A 16101-nucleotide genomic window follows, 5' to 3' on the forward strand; every position below is an offset into this window, starting at 1 on the left:
CTATTCTGACACAAGTGAGAACCGACAGATGATTAGCCATGCGGTAGCTGTGCCTGGTATTTTTCATCCGAGACGAGAAATTCGACAGTTGATTAGCCGTGCAAAAACCGTACTTGGACCATTTTCACTGAGAGGATCATACAGCTTGCCATGGAAGGGAGCACGCATGATTGGATGAAGACAATAGGAAAGCAGAGGTTCAGAAGCAACAAAGCATCTCCAAACGTTTATCTGAAATTCCCATCAATGAATTATATAAGTATTTTTATTTTAATTTGCATTTTATTTATCTTTCAATTATAAAAACTCATAACCAATTGAATCAGCCTGACTAAGATTTACAAGATGACCATAGCTTGCTTCAAGCCGGCAATCTCCGTGGGATCGATCCTTACTCACGTAAGGTTTTATTACTTGGACAACCCAGTGCACTTGCTGGTTAGTTGTATCGGAGTTGTGAAAAGTGTGAATCACAATTCTGTGCACCACGTTTTTGGCACCATTGCCGGGGATTGTTCGAGTTTGGACAACTGACGGTTCATCTTGTTGCTTAGATTGGGTAATCTTCTTTCTTGTTTGAGTCTAGTGTCAAATTTTAAGTTTGGTGTCAACTGCTTTTTTTAAATTTAAGTTTCTTAAAATTTTCAAAACTTTATGCATTGTGTTCTTCTTTGATCTTTAAGTTGTTCTTGATGATTTTCCTTGTTTGATCTCTAAATTTTCTTGTTTTGTGTCTTTTCTTGTTTTTATATGCATTTTCGAATCCATAGTGTCTAAACATTCAAAATTTCTAAGTTTGGTGTCTTGCATGTCTTTCTTTTCTTAAAAGTTTTCAAAAATATGTTCTTGATGTTCATCATGATCTTCAAAGTGTTCTTGGTGTTCATCTTGATATTCAAAGTGTTCTTGCATGCATTATTCGTTTTGATCTTAAAATTTTATGTTTTGCTTCATTTTGTTGTTTTTCTCTCTCCTCATTCAAAATTCAAATGTAAAAAATATCTTTTCTTTTTTTTTTCTCATAATTTTTGAAATTTTGAGTTGACTTGGTCAAAAAATTTTTTAAAATTTAGTTGTTTCTTGTTAGTCAAGTCAAAATTCTAAATTAATATATATATATATATATATATATATATATATATATATCCTTTCAGTAAATAATACAGAAAAATGAAGGTTCAGAACATAAAGCAGAGGAATCACAGAGAAAAAGAGCTCACTGGAGTTAAAATGCCAGTAAAGAGGCACTTTGGGCATTAAACGCCATAATATCTATCATTTTGGGCGTTTAACGCCAGTAAAAGTATTATTCTGGGCGTTAAACGCCAGAAATGTCAGCATTCTGAGCGTTTATAAAAACGCCCAATAAAGAAGGGTTCCTGGCATTTAACACCTGCCAAGATATTTGGCTGAGCGTTAAACGCTAGAATGGATAGCATTCTGGGCGTTTAACGCCAGGATGACACAAGGGAGGTAATTTTGTTTCCAATTTGATTTTTTTCTTCAAATTTTCATGTTTTAATTCATAACTTTTTGCATCAAACATATTTTAAATGTTCATCTTTCAATTTTTTTTATGTTTTTGAAAATTTTCAAACTAATTTTTTTTTCAAAAATCTTTTTCTTAATCTTATTTCATATTTTCGAAAATCCTTGCTAATAATTAATGTTTTGATTCAAAAATTTCAAGTTTGTTACTTTCTTGTTAAGAAAGGTTCAATCTTTAAATTCTAGAGTCATATCTTTTAGTTTCTTGTTAGTCAAGTCATCATCTTTAATTTTAAAAATCAATTCTTTTTAATTTCTTTTTCAACTCTTTTTCAAAATAAATGTCAATCATATCTTTTAAAATTTTGATTTCAAAATCTTTTTCTAACTTCTTATCTTTTCAAAATTTATTTTCAAATCTTTTTCAACTAACTACTTGATTTGTTTGTTTTAATTTAAAAAAGGTTACTATTTCTTATCTTTTTCAAAACCACCTAACTACTTTTTCACTTCTAATTTTCGAAAATCACTAACCACTTTTTCAAAATTCTTTTTAATTAACTAATTGTTTTAAATTCTAATTTTATTTTATTTCTTTTATAATATTTTTGAAACTAACTTAATTAATTAAATAAAAAAATATTTTTCTTTTCCTTCTTTTAAAATTTGAATACTCTCTCTCTCATCTCTTTCTATTTATTTGCTAACACTTCTCTTCTACTCATCTAATAATTCGAACCCTCTCTCTCTCTGTGTGTTCGAATTTTTCTTATTCTCTCTCTACCTCATTCTTCTATTCTTCTTTTCCTCTGACACCTCAAGGAATCTCTATACTGTGACATAGAGGATTCCACTACTCCCTTTGTTCTCTTCTTTTTCATATGAGCAGAAACAGGGATAAAAACATTCTTGTTGAAGCTAACCCTGAACCTGAAAGGACTCTGAAGAGGAAGCTAAGAGAAGTTAAAGCACAACACTCCGGAGAGGACCTTACAGAAAATTTCGAAAAAGAAGCAAACATGACAGTCGAATCCAACAACAATGCCAGAGATGCAAGGAAGATGCTTGGTGACTATTGATGAGCGGATAATTTATACGCTTTTTGGCAATTTTTTAGGTAGTTTTTAATAAGTTCAAGCTACTTTTAGGGATGTTTTCATTAGTTTTTATGTTAAATTCACATTTCTGAACTTCACTATGAGTTTGTGTATTTTTCTGTGATTTCAGGTAATTTCTGGCTGAAATTGAGGGACTTGAGCAAAACTCTGATAGGAGGCTGACAAAGGACTGCTGATGTTGTTGGAATCTGACCTCCCTGCACTCGAAATAGATTTTCTGGAGCTACAGAACTCCAAATGGTGCGCTCTCAACGGCGTTGGAAAGTAGATATTCAGAGCTTTCCAGCAATATATAATAGTATATACTTTATTCGGGAATTGACGACGTAAACTGGCGCTCAACGCCAGTTCCATGCTGCTGTCTGGAGTAAAACGCCAGAAACACGTCACAACCCGGAGTTGAACGCCCAAAACACGTTACAACTTGGTGTTCAACTCCAATAAAAGCCTCAGCTCGTGGATAGATCAAGCTCATCCCAAACATACACTAAGTGGGCCCCGGAAGTGGATTTATGCATCAATTACTTACTCTTGTAAACCCTAGTTGCTAGTTTATTATAAATAGAACTTTTTACTAGTGTATTAGACATCTCTGGACGCCTAGTCCTTAGACCTTCATGGGGGCTGGCCATTCGGCCATGCCTGAACCTTTCACTTATGTATTTTCAACGGTGGAGTTTCTACACACCATAGATTAAGGGTGTGGAGCTCTGCTGTACCTCAAGTTTTAATGCAATTACTATTATTTTCTATTCAATTCTCTTTATTCCTATTCTAAGATATTCGTTGCACTTCAACTTGATGAATGTGATGATCCGTGACACTCATCATCATTCTCACCTATGAACGCTCGTGACTGACAACCACTTCCGTTCTACCTTAGGCCGGGCGCATATCTCTTGGATTCCTTAATCAAAATCTTCGTGGTATAAGCTAGAATTGATGGCGGCATTCATGGAAATCCGAAAAGTCTAACCTTGTCTGTGGTATTCCGAGTAGGATTCTGGGATTGAATGACTGTGACGAGCTTCAAACTCCTGAAGGCTGGGCGTTAGTGACAGACGCAAAAGAATCAAGGGATTCTATTCCAACCTGATTGAGAATCGACAGATGATTAGCCGTGCTGTGACAGAGCATTTGGACCTTTTTCACTGAGAGGATGGGATGTAGCCATTGACAAAAGTGATGCCCTACATACAGCTTGCCATGGAAAGGAGTGAGAAGGATTGGATGAAGCAGTAGGAAAGCAGAGATTCAGGAGGAGAACAGCATCTCCATACACCTATCTGAAATTCCCACCATGGAAATACATGAGTAACTTTATCTTTATTTTATGTTTATTATTTATTATAAATTTTCGAAAATCCATAATCAATTACTATCCGTCTGACTGAGATTTACAAGATGACCATAGCTTGTTTCATACCAACAATCTCTGTGGGATCGACCCTTACTCACGTAAGGTTTATTACTTGGACGACCCAGTACACTTGCTGGTTAGTTGAACGGAGTTGTGTCCACACATAGTAAAGAGCTATTATCTCGAATTAAATTTCATACAAGTACAAAGAGTATGAATCACAATTTCGTCCACCAACTATACTGCATCAACTTCCAACTTCTATGGAAGAAGCATATCAATTCATACCATTGGAGCAAACAACTTTGAGCTTAAGCCTCAATTAGTTTCTCTAATGCAGAAGAATTACAAGTTTCATGGACTTCCACCGGAAGATCCTCATCAGTTCTTAGCTGAATTCTTGTAGATCTGTGATACTGTTAAGACCAATGGGGTTGATCCCGAGGTCTACAGACTTATGCCTTTCCCCTTTGCTATAAGAGACAGAGCTAGGATATGGTTGGACTCACAACCTAGAGAAAGCCTGAACTCTTAGGACAAGTTGATCAGTACTTTCTTGACCAAATTCTTTCCACCTCAAAAGATGAGCAAGCTTAGAGTGAAAGTCCAAACCTTCAAACAGAAGGAAAGGTGAATATCTCTATGAAGCTTAGGAAAGATACAAGCAATTAACCAAAAGGTATCCTTCTGACATGCTTCCAGAATTGAGCATCATATGTGTATTCTATAATGGTCTATCTGAATTGTCCAAGATGTCATTGAACCATTCTGCTGGTGGATCTCTTCATCTGAAAACACCTGTGGAAGCCCAGGAACTCATTGAGATGGTTGCAAATTACCAGTTCATGTACACTTCTGAAAGAAATCTTGTGAATAATGGGATGACTCAGAAGAAAGGAGTTCTTGAGATTGATACTCTGAATGCCATATTAGCTCAAAACAAAATAATGACTCAGCAAGTCAATATGATTTCTCAGAATATGACTGGATTGCAAGCTGCATCTGGTAGTACTAAAGAAGCCTCCTTTGAAGGAAAAGCTTATGATCCTGAGAACCCTGCAATGGAAGAGGTGAATTACATGGGAGAATCCTATGGAAACACCTATAATCCTTCATGGAGAAATCATCCAAATTCTCATGGAAGGATCAATAGAAGCCTAAACAAGGCTTCAATAATAATAATGGTGGGAGAAATAGGTTTGGCAATAGCAAGCCTTTTCCATCATTGTCTCAGCAACAAACAAAGAATTTTGAGCAGAGTCCCTTTGACTTAACAAACATAGTCTCTGATCTATCTGATGCGTGAGCATCTTTCCTATCTTTTTCTAGTGAATTTGCATCTAATTTGTTGAGTTTAATAAAGAATTAATTATATTTTAGCCAATATGGATGCTACTTTGAGTCTTTTGCAATTTTGTTTATTTTAGGTAGCATTCAGCTGGATTTGATTGAGTTTTTACAGCACAAGAATCAAAGGAGATGGCAGCAAGAAGCGACTCGTACGCGTGATTTGGAGCTTTCCATGGCGACGCCTGCGCGTGACTGACGTGTACGCGTGATTTGAAGATTTGCTCAGCGACGCGTGCGCGTGGTCGACACGTCCGCTGACTTGTGAAAAAGACCAGTAACGCGTGTGCGTGACCGACGCGTCCGCGTGACTCGCAGAAAAGATCATCGACGCGTACGCGTGACTGATGCGTACACGTGAAATGCGCCACGTGCAGAAAAACACAGAAAATGTGGGGGCAATTTCTGGGCTGTTTTGACCCAGTTTCCAGCTCAAAAAACACAGATTACAAGCTGCTGAATGGACAAAACAAGTGGTCCCCAACCATCAGCTGAAGACTTATTAATTAATTCGAATTTAAATTCAAATCTTATTTTTAGGAAAAGATATTATTTTAGTTTTAGATAGATTTAAATTAATTAGGATTAATTATAAAAGGAATGCCAACAGGGTGATTCCAAGACAACATTATTCCATTCTAATTTACAATCCTAGTTTTTGACTTTGAACCATGAGCAACTAATCCTCCATTGTTAAGGTTAGGAGCTCTGTCTATTATATGGATTGATTCATTTGCTCTTTCTAATTTTATTCATGTATGGATTTATAATTTAAGAATTGTTTTCGCTCTTTATCTTATGAATTTGGGTGGAACGGAAGTATGACCCTCTTTCTATTTGAGTTCTTGTATAACTTGGAAAAGCTATATACTTGAACAACAGCTTGAAAACAAATTCTCCTAAATTTTAATGATCTAAATTTAACAGGATACGTGACATATAATCCTTTTATTTCTTGGGTAATTAGAGTTTTTGTGGCATATAAACTAGAAATTGATTATCACCCTCTAATTGGAATTAATTGACCAAGGAATTGGCAGTTAATGAATTTTAGAGGAGACTAGGAAGGTCTAAGAAATTAGGGTCTAGTCATATACAGTTTGCCATAAATTAAATCCTACATAATTAAATTAGTTAGTAAGAAAAGTTAATCCAGAAAAATAGATAACTCTGAAACCTTAACTATTTTCTCCATATTTTATTCCCAACTCATTGTTGCTTGCTTTCTGAAATTCTTAATTTACTGTTTAATGCTTTTTGAATACCAAAACACTCTTTTCTTTTTGTCTAACTAAGCCAATCACTTAACCATTGTTGCTTAGTCCATCAATCCTCATAGGATCGAGCCTTACTCACATAAGGTATTACTTGGTACGACCTGGTGCACTTGCCGGTTAGTATGTGGGTTGTAAAACACCGCATCACTATCTAAGGCCACTCTTAGTTTTATGACTGAAACAAGGTCCTCCATCAGAAATTTGGAGGCACAAGCAGGTCAGCTGAGTAAAAGAGTTACTGAAACCCCCCACAGTACTTTCCCAAGCAATACAGAAGAGAATCCAAAGAGAGAGTGCAAGGCCATCAATATAACCAAAATGGCCGAACCTATAGAGGAGGAAGAGGCAGTGATTTCCAGTGAGAAAGACCTCAATGGACACCCACTAGCCAATAAGAAAGTCCCTAATGAGGAACCAAAGGAATACGAGGCTCATATAGAGACCATAGAGATTCCACTGAACTTCCTATTACCATTCATGAGCTCTGATGAGTATTCTTCCTCTGAATAAGATGAAGATATTGTTGAAGAGCAAGTTGCTCAATACTTAGGAGCAATCATGAAGCTGAATGCCAAGTTATTTGGTAATGAGACTTGGGAGGATGAATCTTCATTGATCATCAGTGAACTGAATGCCTGGGTTCAGCAGACATTACCTCAGAAGAAACTGGATCCCGGAAGGTTCTTAATACCTTGTACCCTAGGCACCATGACCTTTGAGAAGGCTCTGTGTGACCTGGGGTCAGGTATAAACCTCATGCCACTCTCTGTAATAGAGAAACTAGGGATCTTTGAGGTACAAGCTGCAAGCACCTCACTAGAGATGGCAGACAAATCAATGAAACAGGCTTATGAACTTGTAGAGGATGTCTTAGTGAAAGTAAAGACCTTTACATCCCTGATGACTTCATAATTCTAGACACTGGGAAGGATGAGGATGAATCCATCATCCTTGGAAGACCCTTCTTAGCCACAGCAAGAGCTGTGATTGATGTGGAAAGAGGAGAGTTAGTCCTGCAACTGAATGAGGACTACCTTGTGTTTGAGGCTCAAGGATCTTCCTCTGTAACCATGGAGAGGAAGCATGAAAAGCTTCTCTCAATACAGAGTCAAGCAGAAACCCCACACTCAAACTCTAAGTTTGGTGTCGGGATGTCACAATCATGTTCTGAGCATTTGTGAAGCTCTGTAAGAGCTTCCTGTCAAGCTATTGACATTAATTAAGTGCTTATTGGGAGGCAACCCAATCTTATTTATCTATGTTAACTACTTTTTCATTTTATTTTCCATTGTTAGTTTATGTTTTCTTTAGGATGATGATCATGCGGAGTCACAAAAATAGCTACAGAATTAAAGCAGAATCAGAAACGGCATCGAAAATAGCACACCCTGGAGGACAGGCTTACTGGCATTTAAACGCCAGTAAGGATAGCAGAATGGGCATTTAACGCCCAGTCTGGCAGCATTTTAGGCGTTAAATGCCAGAATTGGCAGACAGACTAGCGTTTAATGCCAGAAAAGGGTGTCTGGTGTCTGGCTGGCGTTAAACGCCAATAAGGGTAGTAGAATGGGCGTTTAACATCAGAAACGGGCGTTAGCTTGGCGTTTAACGCCAGAAATGGCACACAGAGGGCGCTTAAACACCAGAAAGATGCAGGAATGAGTAATCCTTGACACCTCAGGATCTGTAGACCCCACAGGATCCCCACCTACCCCAACTCACTCTCTCCCCTTCACACCTTTCTATAACATTCTTCCCCAAACACCATTCACCTATCACATCCTACCCTCTTTCCTATAATCTCTCCATCACTCACATCCATGCACTATTTCCCGAAAACCCATCATAAAACCCCACTTACCTCACCATTCAAATTCAAAATACTTCCCTCCCAAACCCACCCATTCTCACACGGATCCCCTCTCTCTCTTACCCTATAAATACCCCTCCTCACTCCTTTATTTTCACACATCATAACCAACTTAAACCCCCTTGGCCGAACCACTTACCCCCTCTATCTCTTCCATTTCTTCTTCTTCTCCTCCTTTCTTTCTTCTTTTGCTCAAGGACGAGCAAACCTTTTAAGTTTGGTGTGGAAAAAAGCTCTGCTTTTTATTTTTCCATAACCATTAATGACACCGAAGGCCGGAGAAACCTCTAGAAAGAGGAAAGAGAAGGCAGTTGCTTCCACTTCTGAGTCATGGGAAATGGAAAAATTCTTCTCAAAGGTCCATCAAGACCACTTCTATGAAGTTGTGGCTAAGAAAAAGGTGATCCCCGAAGTCCCCTTCATGCTCAAAAAGAGCAAATATCCGGAGATCCGACGTGAGATTCAGAGAAGAGATTGGAAAGCTCTCACCAATCCTATCTAACAAGTCAGAATCTTAATGGTTCAAGAGTTCTATGCTAATGCATAAATCACTAAGAACCATGATCAAAGTATGAACTTGAACCCAAAGATATGGCTCACAATGGTTCAGGGAAAATACTTGGATTTCAGTCCAAAAACTGTGAGGTTGACATTCAACTTGCCAATAATGAGAGGAGATTCTCATCCTTTCACTAGAAGAGTCAACTTTGATCAGAGGTTAGACCAAGTCCTGATGGACATCTGTGTGGAAGGAGCCTAATGGAAGAGAGACTCCAAAGGTAAGTCGGTTCAACTAAGAAGTCCTGACCTCAAACCCGTGGCTAGAGGATGGTTGGAGTTCATCCAACGCTCTATTATTCCTACTAGTAACTGGTCCAAAGTAACTGTAGATCGGGCTATCATGATCCATAGTATCATGATTGGAGAGGAAATGAAAGTTCATGAGATTATATCTCTAGAACTATACAAGGTGGCTGACAAGCCCTCCAATTTAGCAAGGTTAGCCTTCCTTCATCTCATCTATCACCTATGCAATTCAGTTGGAATTGGCATAAAGGAAGACATCCATTGAAGTAGACAAGCCCATAACTAAAAATAGGATGGAGCAAACAAGAGAGCCCACTCATGGACCTCAACAAGAGCATGAGGAAGTCCCTCATCAAGAAATTTCTGAATACCTCAAGGGATGTATTTTTCTCCACACAATTATTGGGAGTAACTCAACACCTCTTTAGGAGAATTGAGTTCCAACATGGAGCAACTAAGAGTGGAGCACTAAGAGCACTCCATCATCCTCTATGAAATCAGAGAGGACCAAAAGGCCATGAGAGAGGAGCAACAAAGGCAAGGAAGAGACATAGAGGAGTTCAAGAACTCCATTGGTTCTTCAAGAGGAAGAACTAGCCGCCATCACTAAGGTGGACTCGTTCTTTAATTTCCTTGTTCTTATTTTTCTATTTTCGGTTTTATGCTTTATGTTTTGACTATCTTTATGTCTTTATTACATGATCATTAGTATTTAGTGTCTATGTCTTAAAGCTTTGAATGTTCCATGAATCTTTCACCTTTCTTAAATGAAAAATGTTTTCTGAAAAAGAAAAAGAAGTACATGAATTTCGAAATTTATCTTGAAATTTGTTTAATTATTTTGATGTGGTGGCAATGCTTTTTGTTTTTTTGAATGAATGCTTGAACAGTGCATATTTTTGATAGTGAAGTTTATGAATGTTAAAATTGTTGGCTCTTGAAAGAATAATGAAAAAAGAGAAATATTATTGATAATCTGAAAAAATCATAAAATTGATTCTTGAAGCAAGAAAAAGCAATGAAAAACATAAAGCTTGCGAAAAAAATGGCGAAAAAATAAAGAAAAAGAAAGAAAAAGAAAAAGCAAGCAGAAAAAGCCAATAGCTCTTTAAACCAAAAGGCAAGAGCAAAAAGCCAATAACCCTTTAAACTAAAAGGCAAGGGTAAAAAGGATCCAAGGCTTTGAGCATTAATGGATAGGAGGGCCCAAAGGAATAAAATCCTGGCCTAAGCAGCTAATTCAAGCTGTCCCTAACCATGTGCTTATGTCATGAAGGTCCAAGTGAAAAGCTTGAGACTGAGTGGTTAAAGTCGTGATCCAAAGCAAAAAGAGTGTGCTTAAGAACTCTGGGTACCTCTAACTGGGGACTCTAGCAAAGCTGAGTCACAATCTGAAAAGGTTCACCCAGTTATGCGTCTGTGGCATTTATGTATCCGGTGGTAATACTGGAAAACAAGATGCTTAGGGTCACGGCCAAGACTCATAAGTAGCTGTGTTCAAGAATCAACAAACTAAAATAGGAGAGTCAATAACACTATCTGAATTCTGAGTTCCTATGGATGCCAATAATCATTTTGAACTTCAAAGGATAAAGTGAGATGCCAAAACTATTCAGAAGCAAAAAGCTACTAGTCCCGCTCATCTAATTAGAACGAAGCTTCATTGATATTTTGAAATTTATTGCATATTCTCTTCTTTTTATCCTATTTTGTTTTTGGTTGCTTGGGGACAAGCAAAAATTTAACTTTGGTGTTGTAATGAGCGGATAATTTATACGCTTTTTGGCATTATTTTTGGGTAGTTTTTAGCATATTGTAGTGACTTTTTAGTATATTTTTATTAGTTCTTATGAAAAATTCACATTTCTGGACTTTACTATGAGTTTGTGTATTATTCTGTAATTTCAGGTATTTTCTGGATGAAATTGAGGGACCTGAGCAAAAGTCTGATTCAGAGGCTGAGAAAGGACTGCAGATGCTGTTGGATTCTGACCCTCCTACACTCGAAGTGGATCTTTTGGAGCTACAGAAGTCCAATTGGCGCGTTCTCAATTGCGTTGGAAAGTAGACATCTTTGACTTTCTAAAAATGTATAATAGTCCATACTTTGCTCGAGATTTGATGGCCCAAACTGGCGTTAAAATACCCACCAGAGACCCTTTTCTGGCGTAAAATGCTGGAATTGGCACCAGAACTGGAGTTAAACGCCCAAACTGGCATCCAAGCTGGCTGATGAGCGAATAATTTATACGCTTTTTGGCATTATTTTTAGTATGTTTTTAGTATGTTTAGTTAGTTTTTAGTATATTTTTATTAGTTTTTAGTTAAAATTCACTTTTCTGGACTTTACTATGAGTTTGTGTGTTTTTCTGTGATTTCAGGTATTTTCTGGCTGAAATTGAGGGACCTGAGAAAAAATCTTATTCAGAGGCTGAAAAGGACTGCAGATGCTGTTGGATTCTGACCTCCTTGCACTCGAAGTGGATTTTCTGGAGCTACAGAAGCCTAATTGGCGCGCTCTTAATGGCGTTGAAAAGTAGACATCCTGGGCTTTCCAGCAATGTATAATAGTCCATACTTTGCCCGAGATTTGATGGCCCAAACTGGCGTTCCAAATCAGCTCAAAACTGCCCGGCGTTAAACGCCGGAACTGGCACAAGAATGGGAGTTAAACGCCCAAACTGGCACAAAAGCTGGCGTTTAACTCCAAGAAAAGTCTCTACACATGAAAGCTTCAATGCTCAGCCCAAGCACACACCAAGTGGGCCCGGAAGTGGATTTTTATATCATTTACTCATTTTTGTAAACCCTAGGCTACTAGTTCTCTACAAATAGGACCTTTTGCTATTGTATTTTCATCTTTGGACATCTAGTTCTTAGATCAGATCTTGGTTCTTCTGGTTCCCTCTTTGGGGCCGAAGCCAATGATCACTACTATCACTTATGTATTTTCAACGGTGGAGTTTCTATACACCATAGATTAAGGTGTGGAGCTCTGCTGTACCTCGAGTATTAATGCAATTACTATTGTTCTTCTATTCAATTCAGCTTGTTCTTATTCTAAGATATTCATTCGTACCCAAGAACATAATGAATGTGATGATTATGTGACGCTCATCATCATTCTCACTTATGAACGCGTGCCTGACAACCACTCCCGTTCTACAAGCAAACAAGGCTTGAATGTTTATCTCTTGGATTCCTTAACCAGAATCTTCGTGGTATAAGCTAGAATTGATGGCGGCATTCAAGAGAATCCGGAAGGTCTAAACCTTGTCTGTGGTATTCTGAGTAGGATTCAATGATTGAATGACTGTGACGAGCTTCAAACTCCTGAAGGCTGGGCGTTAGTGACAGACGCAAAAGAATCAATGGATTCTATTCCAACCTGATTGAGAACCGACAGATGATTAGCCGTGCCGTGACAGGGTGCGTTGAACATTTTCACTGAGAGGACGGGACTGTAGCCACTGACAACGGTGATGCCCAACATACAGCTTGCCATGGAAAGGAGTAAGAAGGATTGGATGAAGACAGTAGGAAAGCAGAGAGACGGCATCTCCATGCGCTTATCTGAAATCACCAATGAATTACATAAGTATCTCTATCCTTGTTTTGTATTTTATTCATATATCATCCATAACCATTTGAATCTGCCTGACTAAGATTTACAAGGTGACCATAGCTTGCTTCATACCAACAATCTCCGTGGGATCGACCCTTACTCGCGTAAGGTTTATTACTTGGACGACCCAGTGCACTTGCTGGTTAGTTGTGTGAAGTTGTGATAAAGAGTTGAGATTGCAATTGAGCGTACCATGTTTATGGTGCCATTGATGATCACAATTTCGTGCACCACTGGCGTTTAACTCCAAGAATGGCCTATGCACGTGAAAGCTTCAAAGCTCAGCCTAAACACACACCAAGTGGGCCCTGGAAGTGGGTTTCTGCACTATCTGCACTTAGTTACTTATTTTCTGTAAATCCTAGTAACTAGTTTAGTATAAATAGCACTTTTTACTATTGTATTTCATCTTTGGACCCCTTTTTCAAACTTTATGCTTGGCTGGCCTTACGGCCATGCCTAGGCTATTTTCTCTTATGTATTTTCCAACGGTGGAGTTTCTACACCTCATAGATTAAGGTGCGGAGCTCTGCTGTTCTTCATGAATTAATGCAAGTACTATTGTTTCTCTTTCAATTCACGCTTACTTCTTCTCCAAGATATACTCTTGTACTTAATTCAGTTAAGTAAGAATGAAGGGGGTGACCCGTGACAATCACTCACTATCTCCGTTACTCGCTTAGCCAAGATCCGCGTGCCTGACAACCACAAGCGGTCTACATGATGTTCAACGTAGTCATTGGACGACAGCCGAAGTATAGTCTCTTGGGTCTCTGATCCATGGACCGAGTCCGTGAGGTTAGAACCTTCATGGTATAGGCTAGAACAAATTGGCAGCATTTCTGAGATCTGGAAAGTCTAAACCTTGTTTGTGGTATTCCGAGTAGGATCTAGGATGGGATGACTGTGACGAGCTTCAAACTCACGAATGTTGGGCATAGTGACAGTGTGCAAAAGGATAGAGAGATCCTATTCCGAAATAAGTGAGAACCAACAGATGATTAGCCGTGCGGTAGCTGTGCCTGGTATTTTTCATCCGAGACGAGAAATCCGACAGTTGATTAACCGTGCAGAAATTGTACTTGGACTATTTTCACTGAGAGGATCATACAGCTTGCTATAGAATGGAGCACGCATGATTGGATGAAGATAATAGGAAAGCAGAGGTTCAGAAGCAACAAAGCATCTCCAAACACTTATCTAAAATTCCCACCAATGAATTACATAAGTATCTTTATTTTAATTTGTGTTTTATTTATCTTTCAATTATTAAAACTCATAACCAATTGAATCATCCTGACTAAGATTTACAGGATGACTATAGCTTGCTTCAAGCCGGCAATCTCTGTGGGATCGACCCTTACTCACGTAAGGTTTTATTACTTGGACGACCCAGTGCACTTGCTGGTTAGTTGTATCAGAGTTGTGAAAAGTGTGAATCACAATTTCGTGCACCAGTCTCCCATTCACAGATGCAAGGTCATCCTAGACCTTTTTCCACCTTGTATGGTTGACACATCGATTAAAGTGTTGAATGAACTCAACCAGATTGTATCTTGAATTGACATACTTTGCAATGATTAAGTTTAATCCCTCGCACCGAGAAGTAGTCCGAAAACCAGCAAAAAACTTCCCTCTTATATGTGCAGTTGCCCATGAATGTCTCTTTTTATACATATCTAGGACCCAATTATTGTTTTCAACACCAAATCCCTCAACCATTTCAAACCACTTCTGATGAAATACATCAATTTCATAGTCACCTAGCATTCACTTTATAAACATGGAGGTAAACTGGGGCTTGCCAATGTTACTTGTTGCATTGCGAATCAGATGCCATGCACATAATCTATGATGTGAATTAGGAAAATCTTTCTTAATGGCAAACTTCATTGATAGATCACCATCTGTGATAATCGAAACAGGTGCTTTCCCATTCATTGCCACCTTCAGTTGCTGTAGCAACCATATATATATGTGTCTTTTTCCTCATCGCAAATTAAAGCAGCAGCAAAGATAATTGTTTGATTGTGATGATTGACACCAAAAAATACCACCAATGGACACATATTTATTCCTCTTATAGGTAGCATCAAGAGCTAGCACATCACCAAATAATGAGTAATCTGCCCTACTGAGACCATCGCACCATAACAAATTGCCCATCAGCATCCATGTGATGATTAAAATAGAGAGAAGGGTCATTTGTTGCTTGATCTTCTAGATACTTCAAAGATGCATATGCATCATCGGGTAATTAGCGCCTCTGCTTTGCTATTTTATTGTACATGTCCCTTTGCGTGAAAGAGAGATACTCGTAGCCACCTGCCTGATTTGCTAATGCCCGGTATATCTACCAACACTAATCCCACCCTTTTTCATGTTAACCATGTGGCCAATATCAACCTCGGACATGAATCTATGCCTACGAAGCAATCCAGTCAACCGAGGATCCAAAAGCGGATGATTGTGTTCATCAGAAAAATAAGAAATAAACCAACGACCACTAGGTGCATCTAGACGAATCTCCATCATTGCACTGCAGCCACACCTTGTCTCGGGAGTAGGTTTTCTCTTAAATTTTCCAATGCCATAATTATTTTGCGGTATAAATCCTTCAGAATGACATACAAAATTCTTCAACTTAAGTACGCCCGCACGACTCTTCCTAGTTTTGTTCTTCCGAGCACTAAAGCCTCTTGTCCTTACATATCTATTGTAGAACTCAAATGCAATGTCGACATCAGAAAAGTGAAAATGACATACATCTTCGTCCCTGATGTTCCAAAATTCAATCATCACAATGTCTTCGAGTGAGTCAATGTTATACCCTTCATCGAAGCCGTGATAATCGAACATTGGTTCCACATTTGTGTCGTCCTCATCCATATAATCCACGTCAACTTCCTCATGTTTTTCTTCCTCTTGCTCATACTGATCATATGATGTATGCTCGCTATTAACCCCTTCATGAGAAAATTCCTGACCCATAACTTCCTAAACACCAATACACAATTCAAAATGAAACTTAAGTTTGTATATAAATTGCCAAACATGATAAGAACAAATAATTTTAAAATAGAGACTAAATAGTAACGGTAGAAGTAGAACCGTTGAACTTGATATCATCCGCACACCGAGTACCAGCCATCACAAATCACAATCTTTTAAAATTAAAATCAATCCAATAGTGTCAATCTTAGGAATCA

At 38.2% G+C, this 16101-nt stretch overlaps 1 protein-coding gene across 1 annotated transcript; it reads right to left on the bottom strand.

Annotated features, from left to right (window-relative positions):
* Window positions 1–15229: 15229 nt before the first annotated feature.
* Window positions 15230–15883, bottom strand: LOC130979264 (protein FAR1-RELATED SEQUENCE 11-like). The gene has a single exon (XM_057902671.1). It carries the CDS (start codon window positions 15881–15883, stop codon window positions 15230–15232), a length of 654 nt encoding a protein of 217 aa, XP_057758654.1.
* Between the last annotated feature and the right edge of the window lie 218 nt (window positions 15884–16101).

The sequence above is a fragment of the Arachis stenosperma genome, chromosome 1, assembly GCF_014773155.1.
Source record: "Arachis stenosperma cultivar V10309 chromosome 1, arast.V10309.gnm1.PFL2, whole genome shotgun sequence".
Classification (NCBI taxonomy): Eukaryota; Viridiplantae; Streptophyta; class Magnoliopsida; order Fabales; family Fabaceae; genus Arachis; species Arachis stenosperma.

Bases quoted from the DNA above. Each gene is read 5' to 3' on its own strand.
- LOC130979264 (XM_057902671.1), bottom strand. From the start codon at position 15,883: ATGGGTCAGGAATTTTCTCATGAAGGGGTTAATAGCGAGCATACATCA.